The following is a 19,253-nucleotide window of genomic DNA, read 5'->3' as shown; positions in this document are numbered from 1 at the left end:
TTGAATAGGGTGATGCTTTGGGGGAGGGAAATTGACCTGTGGCCTTTTGTACTGTTAAAACATGACTATACAAAGATGCAGACTTTTGCAGGTATGAATGACTACTTGTGTATTTTTCAGATGTGCTTCTAACAGCCTGTGAACTGCAAAAGTCACATCAATATTATAGTGTGAAGTCGGAGGCTGCAGTCAGAACAGGTCTTTGAACTGCCTGAGTGGAGCTTCAAAATCTCTATATTAAAGGGTTAGTTCACCCAAAAATGAAAATTCTGTCATTAATTACTCACCCTCATGTTGTTTCAAACCCGTAAGTTCTCGTAGCTTCGTAAAATTACGGTTGAACCCCTGATGTCACATGGATTATTTTACCAAGCTCCTTGCTACGTCTCTGGACTTGGGAACATTTCAGTTGTATTGCTGTCTATGCAGGGTCAGACAGCTCTCAGATTCCATCAAAAATATCTTAATTTGTGTTCCGAAGATGAACGAAGGTCTTACGGATTTGAAACGACATGAGGGTGAGTAATTAATGACAGAATTTTCATTTTTGGGTGAACTATCCCTTTAAGGCTGTCAATTCAAAATCAAATGAATTGCATGATATGCTGATTAATTTATTGCATCAGTATTTTCTGAGAAAATGAAAGAGATTATTGTGGCAGGTGTGTAAAACATTGAATATTGGCATTGGAAGTCAATATATTATTGAACTGAACGTAAGCCGTGCTGATATTCAGATTGTGAATGCAATATTAGTCTCATGTAACAGTTCACTAAAAAAAATTACATTGAGTAACTTATATTTTAGACACAATATTGCTAGTTATTTTGTCGATTTTTTTGCTCTGCCAATGAAAATCAGTGTTTTGAAAAAATCAATTGAGAGATTGATTCAAAGACTCATTTGTTTCATTCCTAAATGATACGGGCTGAATTTTGAATAACATACTAGAATACTACATAACTATATAGCAGAAATATTAAAAGTAGTATGGAAGTATGCAGTATCAAATTTAGCCACAGTGTTTTTGAACAAATTAGTTGAGTGATTCAGTGATTTTCTCAGTCTTGCTTTTGAATGAATCAAATTTTTTTTAAACAAATCGATTGGGTGAATGATTCAATTACTACTTCATAAATGTTTTGTTCCCGAATGAATCAGCATTTTTTAACGATTTTTTTGCATGAATGATTCAATTCATAAAGCCACTTGTCACTCTCTGCTGGTATAAAGAAGAAACCTGCAGAAAGAGTCACTGAAAAATCCTCACCATATATTTATTTATCAAATTTGAGTACATATTTTTATATATTCAATATATAATATATAATATTAAATTAATACATTTATAAAAATTTAATTTAATATATTTTTATATAAATATTTAAAATATTTAAAAAACATATTAAGTATGTTCGTGTGTGTTATATATGTTATGTAATCATGGAATTTGTTCATGTTTAGAGTGAATGAACAACATGGAAATACAATGCCTCCCTTCTACTGTTGAGCTCTAGAGGCGTTAAATTGATGTTCCAGACCACTGCGATTTGTGATCCCTGTTCTCGGCAAACCCCTTGAAGAGTTACCACTTCAAAGGGTTTTCTCCTTCACAGGGAGTAAGGCATAGAGATGACCACTTTCAAAGGGGCTGCACCCTAATGGTTAATAAACTCGCTTAACTCTTCTCCAGGGAGACCGGCGCTTGCTATTTTTGAACTTCACGGCACTTAATATGCAAAGTGTTTGGAAAAGCACCAAGTTACTATTGTTTGAACATTTATTCATACAGCCTACTCAAAGTCATGCTCAGAACAATTAAAATAAGAAGCTCAGTCTTTTGCAGTAAAGTGATGTATAGTTTTTGGCACAGGGTCGCTTACCTTGGCACTGTCAGACAATGGCATAGAAGTGAGCAAACTGCCCTTTAAATGCCCAGAAAAGATTTGCATTAAGATTGACCCTTTTCCTGCCTACATGCTCCCCTTTTAAAATTATTAAAGTAAATAAAGCTAAAGTATATAGTCAGCTTCAAAGCCAACCCATTAAAGTTAAACACATTCATAAAACAACCACGCGCTCTTTCTTCATATTTCAGCTGATTATGCTAATAACCACTGGTATTTGCATGAACTTATGCCAAATAAAGATGGTTTTGATCATAAATGATGCATGAAGGAGGCTGAACAACAGCAGCAAATTGGAAAAATACTTGCTGATGATGTGAAACAACTACTCATGTGACCGGCAAACGTGGGCATAAGTGACACACGGGTGATGGACGTTGTTGGGTGTTGGGCCAAGCTGAGTCAGATGGCATTACATCAGTTTCAGCTCAGCCTGACAAAAACAACACCTCGATTATCAGACTCAGCACCAGCAACTAACCACAGCACCCCTATTAGCTTGCTAGGGGCATTAGTGTAAGAGTGTGGGTGAAACCAGGCTGCGATGTGACTCCACTGACCTGTAACCGCGGCTCAACCTCACTTGTGAAATCAACTGTAAGACACCATTCTCACCTAGTTCTCATAGTGCTTACAGTTTAAATCAAATTGATCCTCCCACAGATTTGAGCATAGATAAACTGAGCCTTCTGTTCTATAGTTCTCATCACTGCACTTCAGGAAGGTTTGTATGACCCTGTATTTGTTTTTTAACCAAATTCAATTTTTTTATTTTCAGTTAAAAAATTTCTGCATTCCGTTTTAAAAGTTGATTTAAATTTTAGTAATCAAAACGTATGTCTAATTAATTGAAGTCATGAAACCTATACAATTTAACAACAATTTATTAAAAGATTAAAACAAATTTTGGGACCTATGAAAAAAAAATGGTTTATCTGTATATGTTTGATGTGCATTTTGCCAAAATTCTTTTTTTTTCTATTTGAATGTTTCTGGATTCTATTTTAATGGCTGTAATAAGTTTTAATAATCCAAAAACATGTCTACTTAATTGAATGAATAAAACTTTAACAATTTAACAATTAAAGTTTAAACAAACTTTTATTTTGATGGGTTGCCTTGAAGACCTTTAAGTGAAGTGAACACTGAGAGCAGCTCTGGAAATGAAGTTCATGTGTTCACGTCATCATATCATATGATGGGACAGCAGATGTTGAAAAAACCACAAGCGTCACAGGTGCTTGAATATATGTGGTAGACAAAACTCTGCTGTTCATTCACACAGAGACACACAGAATAGACTAGCATTCTTTTTGCACTTTAATATTCGCAGTCACTAGTCCATATCATGATATGATTAGGTGTCATACTTTTGATTAATTGTCCAAAATTTGCTGTGTTATACCTTTTAATTCCATTTTATTGACTGATTTCTGTGACTCCATCTGCATTTTCTGCATCATAGAAATCTTAAAGCCCCAAGTCTAGTGCTTAAGTGTTATGGTGTCAGCCTACGCCAGGGTAAACAGCTTTAATAATGCGGTCAGTGCGTCTGAGCTGGCAGGGCTGATGTTAATTATGTGTCAGTGGAGAGATAAGACGCCGCTAAAGCTCTGTGTCGGCCCCATAGTCGTGGACTCTCAGCTGGGCCTTAGGGCTGCAGGTGCGGAGTCGCCTGGCAGAGGAGATCCAGTGAGAAATGCGAGGTTGGATCTAGCTGGGGGCCAGACAGATGGAAGGTGAGTCTGGGTGAGATGACACAGTCACGCCTGCTCTTAGTCATGCAGCAGGGCCAAGAGAGGAGAGTTAGCCAAGCAAGGTCACCCCGATTTGGAATTCTCCCACACTGTGGTACTGAATGATTCTGTGTGTGTGTACAGTATATATATATATATATATATATACACACACACACACACACACAGAATCATTCAGTTCCGCGGAAATGTATTGTAACACTGTTCTGTGATTTCTCAATAAATTAGCTCAGAATCTGAAAAGTTATAGCATATATTTTGCATTTGATAAGATATAACTGCAGTACAAGATTATGAGATGCATTATTTGAATGCTTGGCCAAAGAGATGCGTCTTTTATCTAGATTTAAACAGAGAGTGTATTTCTTAGTAACTAAGAGAGACACTGCCATTGTAGAATTAATTCACACACACAACCACTCTCTCACTAATGCATTCATATAAATGGAGTCTTTACTGTGCTACTTTATCTGTATCTGATTTATAACAAGCAGAAATCTGTGAAAAAAAATATAACGACCCAAAGACAAAAGAACTGATAAAAATGAGCGGTTACTGGAGCAATAGCCATGTGGGAAGTGCTGTGTCATATGCCATAGCTGTGCACAAGGTTTTTGAGTCTCAGCTCGAGGTTCAGGATTATTTGTTCATTAATGACATCATCAGCATAAATGTCAACTTTAAAAAAAATCTGTAGTTGTTCAAGCCCTAATATATACAGTGGAGATCAATTTGAGAATAATCTATAAATACTTGATTTTTTTCTGAAATATTGCTAATCTTCATCTCTCAATGTACAGGAATAGCTGTAGGTATACCACTGTTTTACTAACGTGTTCGACAAAATAACCAAGGCATTTCAACAAAAACCTCTATTATTTTGGGAAAACAGTGATCAAAATTAGAGAACAGCAACTACTGTAGCACAAAAGAAGATTACAACTAAAATATTTTGGAGGATTACAGCTGTCAGAAATCAGTAGGAATTTTAGAGGCCCTTGCTTTGAATGACTAAAGCACATCTGTGGCCGCAAGACTAGTTTCTCACACTGCGCTGGTGTGATCTTTGTCCACTCTTCTTCGAATCTCTTCTTCCATTCTCTTCCATAGTTCGGAAACTGTAGTGGGTTTCTTTGCCATCACTTTGTCACCAAGGATTTTCCAGAGATTTTCAATCTGGTTTAGATCAGGACTCTGAGCCAGCCATTTCATTATTTCAATGTTCTTGTCTTCAAGGAACTGCTTTACCTGTTTTGCAGTGTGACGGGGACAATGTCTTGCATGAAAATTGCAGGCTGATTAGGGGATGCTTGCAGGGAAGGAACTGCATGTTGTTGAAGAAATTTCTGATAAATATTGGCATTCACTCTGCCATGTAGTTGTATAAGAAAGTGAACTTTGGACCAGTTCTCCTCTCTCCACACAACATGCTTCTCAGGAAAGGTGAACCTAGCCTTTTGATTATTTCTGCTGATGAGAGGCTTGGTCACTGCAGTGTACTTTCAGTCCGACTTCTCTTAAATGTGCAGAGACAGATCCTTACCCTGTTCTGCGCTGAACTGGCAGGCAATTCCAGCTGCAGTGTTGAACCAATTCCCCATTGAGAGTCTCCGCATTATCCTGTCTTCTTGTGCATTTGTCTTACGTGGACAACCAGCCTTTTTGGGGGACTTAAATTAATTAGTGTCATTGTAAAGCTGCAGTATTCTAGAAATCACAGATTTGTAATGACCAGCTTCTCTTGCTGTGGCTGAAATGGTCATTCCTTTGACCTTCTGGACAACCTCCTGTCGCAGGCTTTCAGTCACCAGTGGCTCACCATCTTCCAATCTCAGTGACAATTGGACGAATACTGCCAGTTAAATAGGGTTTGTCGTATAATTAAGGAAATTAGCACCAGGTGCCAGATTAACACCAATAACTTGGAGGTATCTGTAAGTGTTCTTACTCCTATTAGGATCATTTAAAATAAGCAGTGAACTTGAAATTTAGGAAATTGTAGGTTGTTCTCTTAATTTTGATCTCATCTGTATACATGTAAATATTATTTAAATATATACATGTATGTGTGTGTGTATTTATATATAGATATAAATATACACAGTACACACAAATATCATGCAAACATAAACTTTTATTTTGGATGTGATTAATCGATTTGACAGCTCTATTGTTTTTATATGTTGGTCTATATATATATATATATATATATATTTTAGATTAACTTTTTTGAATTTTTTTTTTAGATTAACTATACTAAATTTAATGTAAAATTGAAATATATTTTAATTGTTAACATTGTGGGAGTGGGTAAAGATGTATTTTGCATCTGTTTAAAAGCCAATAAAGAAATAAAATATTATAAATAAATATTTATTGATTTCATGCTAGTTATTTATTTTCTTGTTTTATTTTCATTTATTTGACAAGATAGGTTACAATATAGAAAATATGGACAATATGGAAAATATAGAGAACAGGACTGGGACATAACCCCGTTTTAGTCATGAGATGTTTAGCATGATATCTATACAGGTGTGTCGCATAGTTAAATGGTTCAAAGCAAAAGTACCACCTTATAATAATAATCATAATAATGATGATGATGAAGAAAAAAACTCTACTGTTGGATGAACCAATTGACAGAATTAGTTACTTGTATTAAGAGTAAAGTAATGCATCACTTTTAAAGTAACGCATCTCAATGCCGTTAGAGGAGAAGCGCGCAAGCTTCATCTTCCTCGCTCAGACGTGAAGGAGCCGGAGATTCTCTCCCATCAGCCTTAAAGCCTTTGATAAGATTCCCTGGTGGCTAAGGGGGATTGAAACTCATAACACGCTGAGATCTGTGTGTATCGGAGTGTGTGTTTCTGTAATGGTTATGTGTGTAGATGGCCTCTCGCTATCCAGGCCACCGCATTGCTGTTTAGAGCAGTCAAAACCCATTTCACATGATGGCTGAAGTGCCATTTTCTCAAACACTGTTTCTCCCAACTCGCGGGGCGCTAAATAAATCTGCCCAGGAAAACACATTCATTAGGTTAATGCACAGATGCAAAATGCATTTTTTCCCCCTCTCTCAATGTTTTATGATTTATTGTGCTGCAGGAATGTGAAATTGAGTATACCCGAATAAGTTATTTAAGTGATTTAGAGGTTGACACTGAATATTTTTTCCCACAGTTCATGATTTATGGTTATTGCAAAAATATGAAATTGACTATATGAGTATAAGAACATTACTTTATAATATGAGTAATTTAGTTGATTTAGAGGCCTAATGATAATGCCCATGTATACAAAGGAAGCCGAGAATCTGTCCTTGAAACAGGATGTCTGGCAGGAATTTAGATGGCTAATTTGAATGCATATTATGGTCAGCTGGATGTCAGTGCATACATTAGACCTTTTTGATGCAATTTCATGTATAATTCAGTTGCTTTTCAAAATGTCTTGTTTTCAAAATCAACTGCCTCTGATAAATCCTTTATTAAGGTGTCAGCCAGGTTCAGCTGTGTAGATATTAGACCTCATTTAGTACCGATATTCTAATCTCGGTAGGGCCAATAATGGTGCGACTGTTTAAATTCATGCTTTTTTTTTTTCTCTAATGTGGTCAGGCATCCGCTTGGCAGAGTGTGTGTGCAGTTGTGCATCACGCTGTGTGTCTGTCCTTGAGTCCTTGTGTGTGTTTGTTTTGAGCTGTGTCACTACATCAGTGTTATTGGACGTGTAAATCACAAGGAGTGTCGGCGGAGGTCACGTCGATCAGGTCAATGCCAGGGACAAAAGGACACGCTCCTCTCATTCTCCATGACTACACAGAGGGGATTCTCTGCGTCTTTCATCATCCCGCCATCGTCAGCCTTAACGATAGCGGCAGCTTCATTAACGGCCTCGTTAAGTCCTGTCGTTAAGGCAGGTCATTAAGGCCCTTCGTTAAGAACCCCAGGCTTGGAACGGCAAACTGCTGGCAGACTTGACTGACCGAGAGCTCAAGGCGGAATTATGGGATGGAATCAGGAATTCCAAAGCCACAACACAGCAACGGCTTCATGGCTGCCTGCTCTCACTAGCAACAACACTCGACACCTGGACTGGAAGACACGTAGTTCCCTCGACTGATTACCAACTGAAGCTGAGGTACTGACTAACACCTGGCATTAACATCCATTTCGAGCGATCTGATCACAAATGGTCAGTGCTAAATACAGGTGTGGGGTCCAAAACGTTTTGTGACTTAGCAAATAGCACATATTTACCTGCCTGATCTCATTTGTATTCATAGAGGGTTACAACAAACATTTACATGGATACTACCATTCAAAAGGTCCTATTATGCTTTTTCACTTTTTCAACTTTAGTTAGTCTGTAATGTTGCTGTTTGAGCATAAAAAAGAACTGCAAAGTTACAAAGCTCAAAGTCAGGCAGATGAACTTAGAGTGGTTACAATCATCTGGGTTTAAATCGCGCTCAAATTTATTTGATTTTGACGCAATATTTACACTGAAGCTCGCAGACGGCTATGGTAAGGGGCATGACATTTCCTGACCAGTTGCAGAGTGCTGCCAATCACAACACACACTGGCCCAGCTAACCAATCACAGCACATTTCGTATTTCAGAAGGTGGGCCTTCATGGGATACAGAAACTATTCGAGCCGTTCATGCCAGACTGGGGAGAGAGGTGTTGTAATAATGTAAAATATGTGAAAAATAATGTGTTTTTCGAACAACCTAGTATGAGAGCCTGTTCTAGTACACCCCCAAAACAAAATCAAGACTTTGTAAAAGCATAATAGGACCCCTTTAAAGAAATAAATACTTTTATTCAGCAAGGATGCATTAAATTGATAATGAAAAGTGAGAGTGAAGACATAATGTTAGAAAAAGATTTCTGTTTAAAATAATTGCTGTTCTTTGGAAATTTCTATTAATCAAAGAATCCTGAAAAAATTGGTTTCCCCAAAAATGTCTGTATATTAGTATTAGTAAATAGATGTGGAATGTCTTTGATTTACATCAGCATGACGCAGATAATCTGAAGTTCATCAAAAAAAAAAAAAAAACACTTTATATAGGAGCTAAAATAACAATGAGCATTTTATTCAAAACAGCATGTTTGCAGTAGATTTGTATATATAAAGTATATTTAGTATAATGTGCAATAAGCAATAATGTGATGACTTCTTGTGCCTTTTTGCACTTGTTAACATGTAGAATCATCTTGACTTACTAAGTGTAGCCCTGAAATCAAAGACCCTGTAGTGACTTTGTCTCAGCTGACCAGTTGTCATCAGATAACCCAAAACGGATTTAATACCAGGTATAAACAGGGACTACACCAAGGTTTTGACTGCTGGTGGTCATTAAAAATCTCAGGGTGCTTTTTCAAAAGAGTAGGTATGTAACCCGTGCGCCCTCGTCAGATTGGCCTCACTCCATCATGGCCTCCTAATCATCCATATAATTGGCTACTTCACACTGTCGCCTCTCCACTGATAACTGGTGTGTGGTGGGAGTTCTGGCACAATAAGGCTGCTGTTGCATTATCCAGGTAGATGCTGATTGTGTAGATCCACTCCACTCATTCAAAATGCTTTGAGCGAAACTATTCAGTAAAATGCTGTATTAATGTAAAGACTATTTATTTATGAAAGCAAATATTTATTTATTTTCTTATTGGCCTGAAGAAAAGCTGATTAGTAATTATATTAATAAATATAAATACAGATAATATAATTTTATAATGATAATATTAATAATATATAATAACTTTTTTAATATTATTGAGAAATATTAATATTTATTATTATGAATATTGATAAAATACATGCTGCATAAGGTAAAGCTAAAATCACACATTCTTGATCTGTTGGTCCAAAAATCAGACTAGTACAATTTCACTCTGTGTAAAGCGTTTACATGATATGTTAAAGTTATTGCTTTACTTTGACTGCAGTTGAACCTTAAACTACATATGAACATGCTGAGAAAAGCTGTGTGATACTGCTATCTGAGTAGGAACGCCTACTTGCAACCAACAGTACAGTGACCTGGAGACCTCAATGTGAGCACCTCTTGACATGGAAAAACTGTTTTATCGTTTGCCAACTTGTTGCATTGCGCCTGGCTATCGTACACAAGAATGTGTATCACTGAGCACAATGTGCTTTCTTAAGAGTTTTCCTCATCACTGCCCACCGAGTGTCAGGACATTCTTTGGGGATTTACATCTACACAACCACATGTTTTCTCAAAATTCAATCTAGAAAAGCCATTGAATATTCTGATTCCAAAAAAATCTCCATTTTGAATGGAACACACTCAACTCTTTCCACACTCGAATGCATAGGACAGGACACGCTCCCATTTGTCTTCCAAACTTGCTGTGTGGCACTTTTTGTTGAAGTTGTGCTGTTATGGCGTCTTTTTAAGCAGCTGTATTCTGGCCACGTAGAAGCAGTAATGAGGATGAATGCTGATGCTTTCTCCACACTCTTCCCTCTGAGCGTCATGCGCTCCCTATGCAGCCCAGGCTTTGCTCACTGCATGAAGGCTCCTTAGCCGTAGACTGCCGCTGATCTGGTAACCAGACTCCACCCTCAATCAGTGCCCAGAGTACGAGCGTTTCACGCAAGGCTGTGTGATCATTACCGCCCATCTGTACTGTCTGCCAATGAGCCCCTGAAGTCCTCATCTGTCAAAGTGGAGTCTATATTTTAAGATGAATCTTTTGTTTTACCGTTTTTGCTTTATGCACATAAAGTTGATGGTGTTTTGACCTCTGTGCTGGGTAGTAACTGATTGCATGTAATCTGGATTACATATTATTCACACAAGTCTTTGTCTTTGGAAGTCTTTTGTCTTTAAAACACATTTAAATGCACAAATTCATGTTATTTCTTTTTTGTGTAATACAGGGATTCCCAAACTTTTTTGTCAGCGGAACCTCTTTCATCTAATATATTTACTTGAAGTACCCTCTGAGAGTTAATTATAAGTTAATTACACATTTGCATGTTCACGGTTCTCTGATGTTGGTAAATGGTCACATGACATGCAGGTAAACAAATGAAATATTTCATCTTTTTTTAGTAAGCGTTTCATTTTGATTGTTGTTATTTTAAAACGATTGATTTTACTTTAAAATGTGTATAATTTAATTAATTATTAGCTTTTCATTAAACTCACAACCCCCTTGCAGTTACTTCATGAACCACAGTTAAAAAAAACACTTGACGTAATGTTCTTAATAACAACAAATGGAATATATTTTCATTCTCTTTGTATTTTTATATCAATCTATCAATCAATGTGATAGATGAGTTGGGTCACAAGTAATCTAAAAGTAATCAAAAAGTGGATTATATTACCTAAAATGTGTAATGTAATGGATTATGTTACTAGCTACAATTTTTGTTATGTAATTTGGAATCAGTAACAGATTACAATCTACCCAGCATATATATATATTAGTCTTTCTTAACCCTTCAGTCTCTTGTAATCTTTCTGTCTCAACCTTTCCCTCTCATTTTCTCTTCATCAGCTTCACACTGACATGGACAGAGGTGATGGACGCACTAAGTACGTGCTGCGGGGTGAGGGGGCGGGGTCAGTGTTTGTGATTGACGAGAAGACGGGCAACATCCACGTAACCAAGCCCTTGGATCGGGAGGAGAAGGATGAATACCGGCTGATTGCCACAGCAACAGACAGTCAGACAGAGCGTGCCCTGGAGCCCTCCTCCCAGTTCATCATTAGAGTGCAGGATATCAACGACAACCCACCTGTCTTCGAGGAAGGACCCTACAGCGCCACAGTACCCGAGATGGCAAACATAGGTAGCGGAAGACAACATATGCTCATCCCCGCTAGCACATTTTCTTGGTGAATGTCAGTGATTTTTGAATAATGCAGGATTCATGCTGTCCCAAAAATCATTGAATGAAAAGCTGAGGAAAATGCTCCCTATAATTTGCGGTGTTTAAATGTGAAATAACCTCTCACGTTTATCAATTTTACATCCATTTGAGGCGGGCTCAAAATATTACCCCTAGACAGTAGTGCTCTTTTTGTTTTCCTGAAATGGGTTTAATTAATATCAAAGGATCCCAAGTGCAAACAAGAAATATTCTGTGCTGCATCTGAATGCTCGAACCCTTGCTGAGGTAAACGAAACCAGAGCGCCATTCAAATCTAATATTCCATCAGTGTGAATGCGTTATCAGTCTAAATTGTGGCGTGTTTCTTCAGTTCCACTCGGATTGAATATGAATAGATTTCTCTGAGCCGCTGCATGTTGCGTCAACCCGGCATTCACGTCTGTTTTTTGATCTGCCTATCTGATCATTCGTTTACAGTGACAATCTCTCTCTCGCTCTTGTTCTCCTACTGTCTTCTATTTGCTGCTTCTTAACTACCTGCGAAAGATCTGTAATCAGACGGCACCCTCCCCTCAACCCACAAGCTTTCTTGGTGACACTGTCAGGCTTTTGATGTCTGAAAACAGCAACAGCTGCTCCCACAAATCCCCCCCCCCTCGTCCCTCTGAGCTTGTCAGACATTGCCCTATGGGAAATGTAGTTCTTTTTCCATTGTACATATATATGTTCTTTTCAAACAGCTTCGGTCCTTCGCATGAAGCTCTTTGATTTATTTGGTTGGAAAAAAGTCCATATCTGTCAGGAGCGAAAGAGAGATTTGAGACGTGAGGGAGTTATGGGAACAGGGGAGTGTGGCCACAGAAACAGGCATAGAGATTGAGAGAGGGAGCAAATGGGGAATTGGAGAAGGAGATGAAGAGAAATGAAGTGAGACAGACAGAGGCGTGAATGAAAGAAGGTGTGCGGCTGGGGAGAAGAGAAAGTGAATACTGCATTTGTCACACTGTAGCAGGAGGGCGAGTGAGAGGAGAGAGGGGGAGAATCTGTCAGTCTTTATATGGGTCTCTTCGCGTAATGTGCTTGTCCTGTGATGACCTGTGTTCATATGTGCTGTATTGATCATCTCTTATTGTCTTTTTTGCCCTCTCGCTCCCTGAAACTCTTCCTCAGGGACCTCCATCATCCAGGTGACGGCTTCAGACGCAGACGATCCCACATATGGGAACAGCGCGCGGCTGGTGTACACGCTGGTTCAGGGGCAGCCGCACTTCTCCGTGGATGCTCAGACAGGTGGGTTTTTCTTGACCCAGCAGCTGATTTTTATTAAAACTAATAGATTTGAGCTTTTTAAAATTCTTTTGATTCAATGAATATAAAGTATTTGTTTATCTCAGACTCAAGCTTTTTATCTTAAAGGGTTAGTTCACTCAAAAACTTAAATGTTATCAATTATTCACTTTTAAGTGAAGTAGTGAGTAGTGAACAAACACAACACACACCTGGAGCAGTAGGCAGCCATTTTTCACTGCAGCACCCGGGGACCAGTTGGGGGTTCTGTTCAAGGGTCGTGCTATTGAAGGTGGAAGAGAGCGCTGTACATTCACTCCCCCCACCTACAATTCCTGCCGGTCCCGAGGCTCGAACCTGCGACCTTTGAGTTACAAGCCTGACTCTCTAACCATTAATCCACATCTGCTTCCCACATGAAAGTGTCATGACTGACACTTTCATGTCATTCCAAACCCATAAGCCTTTCATTCAGCTTCATAACACAAATGAAGATATTTTTTATGAAACCTGATAGAATTCTGTTCCTCCACTGAACGTTCATTACCCCAAAACTTTTACACTTCAAAAAGTTAATAAAAAACACAGTAAACATAATTCATATGAGTTGAGTAGTTTACCATATTTTTCAGGATATAAGTCCGATTTTTTTTAAATAACTGAAATGTGTTGTGAATTATATTCCAAAGCATTATATAAATTTATATAATGTCAAGCTCACAAAACATGCGCACAGCACACGCATTTGGATCTGTGCTGAATAAGAGAGGTATGTGAGCCCAAGTTGAATTGTATAGCGCTTTTTCCACATTCCGGTAGTTTCAGTTTTGTTTTAAATAAATTCATTTAGGCTAGGGATTTACAATAAATGTTGTTTATATTGAATGCAACTATAATTTGTTTTTTTTTAATACTTATATTTTTCATTCCTGTTCTGAATAATATTAAATTTATAGGATTTATGAGGGGAACAAAATACATATAATGTTTGATATTTGTAAACATTTTGTTTTATTTACTGGTATTTTATTTTATTTGTGCATGTATGTTTGTTTTTTTTCTCTTTCTCTCTCTCAACGATGCATTTTTGATCAGGTGCAACTTATTTTCTGGAAAATGCAGTAATCCAGGTGTTCTGAAGAGACATGATTGCTTTATATGATGAACCGATATAATTTAGCCTTTTATTCACTTTATGAACATTGATCAGCACGTGCATAGTTCATATTAAATATGGTGAATGGCATGAGAGTGAATCATTTATGACGTTTTTCGTTTTTCGGTGATTCTTTTAAACTATGCAAATCCATTATAAAAATATTAAAGATGTATTGTATTTTATTTATAATACGAAAGAAGCATAATGCAATGCTTTTTATAAATGTTTTTTATATTTTTTACTTTACTTATAATTTTTTTATATTTTGCACTGCCGCCATTAGGGTTGTTTTAAAAAATTATTTAACTTGGTTACCAAGGAGACAACAGTGTAAGTGAGAAACAGGCTTGACATGAAATTTGAGACGTGATGTGTTAAGTTTAATTAACACCTGTTAAAATCAATTATCAAAATTATTTTATTGTGTGTAATTTCAGTTACAACCAGTAAATTTGGCAAATTATGCAAAAACAGTGTTGATGTTATTTAACTGTATTTAGCAAAGCATAGAACACTTCCAACCAGCACTAACCACCATAAACTAATGATCCTTTCAGAACTATATAGTGCAGGTTTTTGACACGTGCCATGGTGCTCATGCGGCCAGTGTGAGTTTTGATCTGATTCCCCCATCTTTTCGCCTTCATTTTGTCTCTAATGTACTGTCAATAAAAGTGTCAAAAGGCCTTTGACTGCAAAGTCTGCAATAACAACAACACAATAATAGTATACTGTAGATAGCACTAACATGATGAGATCTAAAGCATTTATGAGAAACTGAAGAACCACTTCAAGTGTTTGTCACGGTGACAAAATGGTGAACATCACTTGAAGTTCTTGACTTGTCGGTCAAGTCTGAAGGACTGGGTGAGAATCAAGTGTAGTCAGTGAAAAATACATTAAAATGCTTTTGTGAAACAGAGAGCCTTCAGTTTCATGATGTACTATCTTTAGTCCGGTCTCAGTCCCTGATCAGCCATTAGCACCACGTTCTCTCCCTTCAAATCCGTAATCATTTGCATAAGTTCCCCCGCACTCTGTCATCCCTTCATCCCTCTGGTTCTTTGCTCCTTCCTATTTTCCTGGTTCTTCCCTCCCTCTCCTCAACACTCGTTAATCCAGACTGACTTGGCAGAAATATATTCATACCGCTTGAGCTGCTGCACTTCTAACAAATGCTGCAAACACTAACTCAAATCACACTTCTGAGGGCTGTGAAAAAAGAAAAATGCTTCAAAGTGGGACGCCACCACAGGTTTGTGAACTGTTCAAGGGATAGTTAAATTCTGTCATCATTTAATCATCTTCTTGTCATTTCAAACCTGTATGCTGTTATATTCAGTAGAAAACACAATTGAATGTGTTGAAGAATCTTCGTGCAGCTCTTGCCATATAATAACAATTCAGTGACCAAACTTTAAAAAGAACACCATAAAATCAGCATAAAAAGTAGTCTATATGACTTGTGTGTCATATTCCAAGTCTTCTGAAGTCATATGATAGCTTTGCATGAGATTTGCAAGTCATTATTCATTGATGCCACCAAAGCTTACATCTAGCCTGCATCGGCTTCCAAATTCAAGGATAATTTTAACATATTTAATTTATGTAATTATAAATTGTTACTTAGGGTTATATACAGTGTTTAGTGAGTGAAATTGGCTTTCTTCTTTAGGACCTTGTGTGAAGTCCATTATTAATTATGGTTTATGGTTAATTATGGTGTGCCTACTTTTTGTTTTTGATTTTTATTTTTTTGTTGAGCACCCAATTTTGAGCATTTTTTGCTGTTGATGTGTGTGTGATTTGGTTTGTCTTTGTTTTCTTCTTTAGACACAAATTATATTTGTTACTTTATTGTTTGAAGCAACATTCAATAATTGTCCATAATTGTTTCACACTTGATGTTGTATGACTTCATGTCTTATGGACTATTTTTATACAATTTTCTATAGCTCTTTTTAGTGTCATTAATTATAATATACTACCATTCAAAAGTTTAGGGTCAGTAATTAGGGAGTAATGGCTGCTGAAATTTCAGGTTTTCCATCACAGGAATGTATTACTTTTTAAAATATATTAATATTGTATTTTATTTTAATTTGTAATAATATTTCACATTATTTATTGTAGTTTTGATAAAATAAATGCAGCCTTGGTGAGCATAAGTGATCTCTTTCAAAAACATAAAATAAAACCGGCCACAAATTTTTGATTGGTAGTGTAGCTGCACAAAGAGTCTTAAAATATCTCCACAGAATAAAACCGCATATGGGTTCGGAAGGACATGGGGCGAGTAAATGATGACAGAATTTCTGGGTGAACTTTTCCTTTAAATGGCAAGCTTAAATGACACAACGGCCCGGCCTCTGCGTTCTGCCTCTGTGCCAGTCGGAGGGTCTGGTTTGTGACCCGGAGGCTTGCGAGAGGCTTTTATTCAGGGTTACAGGGGGGCTGTAGTCATTTGAAAAATCACTCCTGCTTCTTTGTGCTGTAGAGTGGAATTGGCAGAAGTGAAGTGAGCACAGTGCGATTCTACACACAGTGGGACTGTGTGGCCAATCACTATGTGTGAGTGTAAGGGTTGCGAGTAGAATGATGGGTATTTGTGTATATGACAGGCTAGAAAGAATGAGGCAGGGAGAAGGAGTGAGAAAGTGAAAGATGAATTTTACTGCTTGCTGTTTGTGTTGAAGTGCATTGTGTCTCTGTCTGTGTGGATAATGGACTTCCTTCATGTTTTGATTACATTTGGCCATCTAATGAAACCTAATTAATTTTGTTGACATTTGTGGACCCCACACTAATATGAATGAGAGGGCTTTTTCTCCTGGAGGTTTGTGAATGCTAATCAAGGATATTAACCTAATTCTGTCCTATATGCATTGCATGGCATTCTTTTTTACTCATTAGCGAGAATTAGCATTCTGAGCCATAGCATTCTAAAAGGTCTCTTCCTATCCACAGCATGTATCCACAGTTAAATTTCCTTGTGACATTTTAATAAACCTCTGTTGTACAGTAGACTGTTTTCCTATGGTAGGAGTTTCTCGCAGATGACCTTGTCCGCTGGGATACGTTTCTACAAGTTTGTGGTCAGAGAACACATGGAAATGATTTGATTCAAGGAGATGATTGAATTTGTGATGTGCTTCTCTCTTTGTCTCTCTTTCTCCCTCAGGCATCCTGCGTACTGCAGTTCCAGATCTAGATAGAGAAGTGCAGGATCAGTATCTAGTGGTCCTGCTAGCTAAAGACATGGGTGGCCATCTTGGCGGTTTGTCAGGAACGACAACAGTTACCGTACGACTGACGGATGTCAATGACAATCCTCCTCACTTCGTACAAAGTGAGTAACTTTCCACATAATGTCTATGCAGATCCATTACAAAAGTTTACCATAATTAAATTACCATGGTTTGTACAATAAAAGCCATCTCTTTCATTAAAAAACACTTTTTGAAGTACATCCCATGTAGAACCATTTGTATTTTATTTTATTTAATCCATGGGTTCCCACAGGAGTTTTTGGAATAATAGATTTTGGTTTGTGAAATAAGGTCTAAACTAACTTTCACTTTTTGTTCTACGACATAAATTACACAAAGGCATGCACATTAAAAAAAAAAAAAGACTGCTAATGACTGCTGAAAATGCTGCTGATAAAGTGCTATTCTAAAAACACATTAAAAATTCCAGAGGAAACTGATGACAAATCATGTCACACTTTCATGACAACTCTTAATAATTTATAAGAGATGGTGAAATCTTACAACATGGATCTTCTTTAGAGTTTTTATAGGTTTTTTTATTATTACAATTAGGTTTAAAGGTTGGGTTAAGTTTGCATTATTTGTCTGTCTGTGTGTGTGTGTGTGTGTGTACCTACTTAACTATATTTTGGGGACAAATTTGTACCAAAAAGTGAGCAAAACCTGACAAAATCGGCAAAAACCTCCATTTGGGACATACTCATTTGTAAAACTGGTATAAAAATAAAGTAAACAAAGTTTTTTTTTAAATTGTAAAAATGCAGAAAGTTTTCTGTGGGGTAGGGTTAGGGTTAGGGGTGGATTTAGGTTAAAAAGTGTATAAATATCTGTATATAAAAACAATAGAAGTCTATGTAATGTCCCCATTTAGTCCCCAAACGTGTGTGTGTGTGTGTGTGTGTGTGTGAATTCTTCCGAATCTTTGTGTGAATTCCCACAGCTTCTCATGAGATTGGGTTGGTAGGTTAATATTGTAATCAAAAACAAGTTAGTCACATACTCTTTTAAAGTACAACCCACATGATCTTATAATTCTTTGGTATTTTTAAGGATACTGTGGTTACCATGGTAAATGTAAATGCATAATAGAATGGCCTAGACGTTAGTGCATGTGTAGCTTGTGTAGTGGACACAGTTTGAATCTTATCACTGTTCCATTTTCCCGCCCCCTCCCTACTGTTTCCATCAACAAGAGTGGCAAACTCCCAAAACATTTGGCTTATATTATTTTGTTTTCCTAAATGGGTTTGAGAATTGATCGTGTATACAACCTGGTTGGTGCATAAAAACCAGCTATTTCCAAGAATGGGAGACAGGAGAGATGAAGTTATAAGAAAGTTATAATACAGAGCTAGTTATAAGAAAGAGCTATATCTAGTGCTCACCGTCAGCTGTTTAACTGTCCCTGCGTAGTGTTAACACTATCAAACGCAGCCTCCCTCCAGTTCTGCTCAATTACATACCAGCCCTTTATTAGTACGGTCAAAGCAGGGCCCTTTCTCTCCCAGCGTCAGCTCTGCCCTTCACATTCTCATGTTTTTTTTTTACTGGGGTGAGATTATCTGAAGATGTGTGGGGAAAATATATCAAAGTCTCACCCAGGTAGATGTTCAGTTACAAAGATAAGCTGATTGGGTGGAATCATGTGTGTGTGTGTGTGTGTGTGTGTACCTACTTAACTATATTTTGGGGACAAATTTGTACCAAAAAGTGAGCAAAACCTGACAAAATCGGCAAAAACCTCCATTTGGGACATACTCATACGGAAAAAAAAATAAAGTAAAAAGTAAACAAAGTTTTTTTTTAAATTGTAAAAATGCAGAAAGTTTTCTGTGAGGGGTAGGTTAAGGTATAGGGCAATAGAATAGTTTTGTACAGTATAAAAACCATTACGCCTATGGAATGTCACCACTTAGCTAAGTAAACGTGTGTGTGTGTATATATATATATATATATATGCGTGTGTGTGTGTGTGTGTGTGTGT

The 19,253-nt window shown here is 37.2% G+C and overlaps 1 protein-coding gene across 1 annotated transcript in view; it reads left to right on the top strand.

Moving 5' to 3' along the window:
• The window catches only part of LOC107694638 (uncharacterized), a 153,725-nt gene that overhangs the window by 84,089 nt on the left and 50,383 nt on the right, over nucleotides 1-19,253 (top strand). The window contains exons 3-5 of the mRNA XM_016494321.1: nucleotides 11,215-11,509; nucleotides 12,722-12,841; nucleotides 17,179-17,346. Coding sequence (XP_016349807.1) covers nucleotides 11,215-11,509; nucleotides 12,722-12,841; nucleotides 17,179-17,346 — 583 coding nt within the window. The remainder of the gene's footprint in view (nucleotides 1-11,214; nucleotides 11,510-12,721; nucleotides 12,842-17,178; nucleotides 17,347-19,253) is intronic.

This window comes from Sinocyclocheilus anshuiensis, unplaced genomic scaffold (genome assembly GCF_001515605.1).
Source record: "Sinocyclocheilus anshuiensis isolate Anshui unplaced genomic scaffold, SAMN03320099.WGS_v1.1 scaffold1638, whole genome shotgun sequence".
NCBI lineage: Eukaryota > Metazoa > Chordata > Actinopteri > Cypriniformes > Cyprinidae > Sinocyclocheilus > Sinocyclocheilus anshuiensis.
The sequence above is the reverse complement of the archived record's forward strand: the minus strand, read 5'-3'. Positions and strand labels throughout refer to the sequence as shown.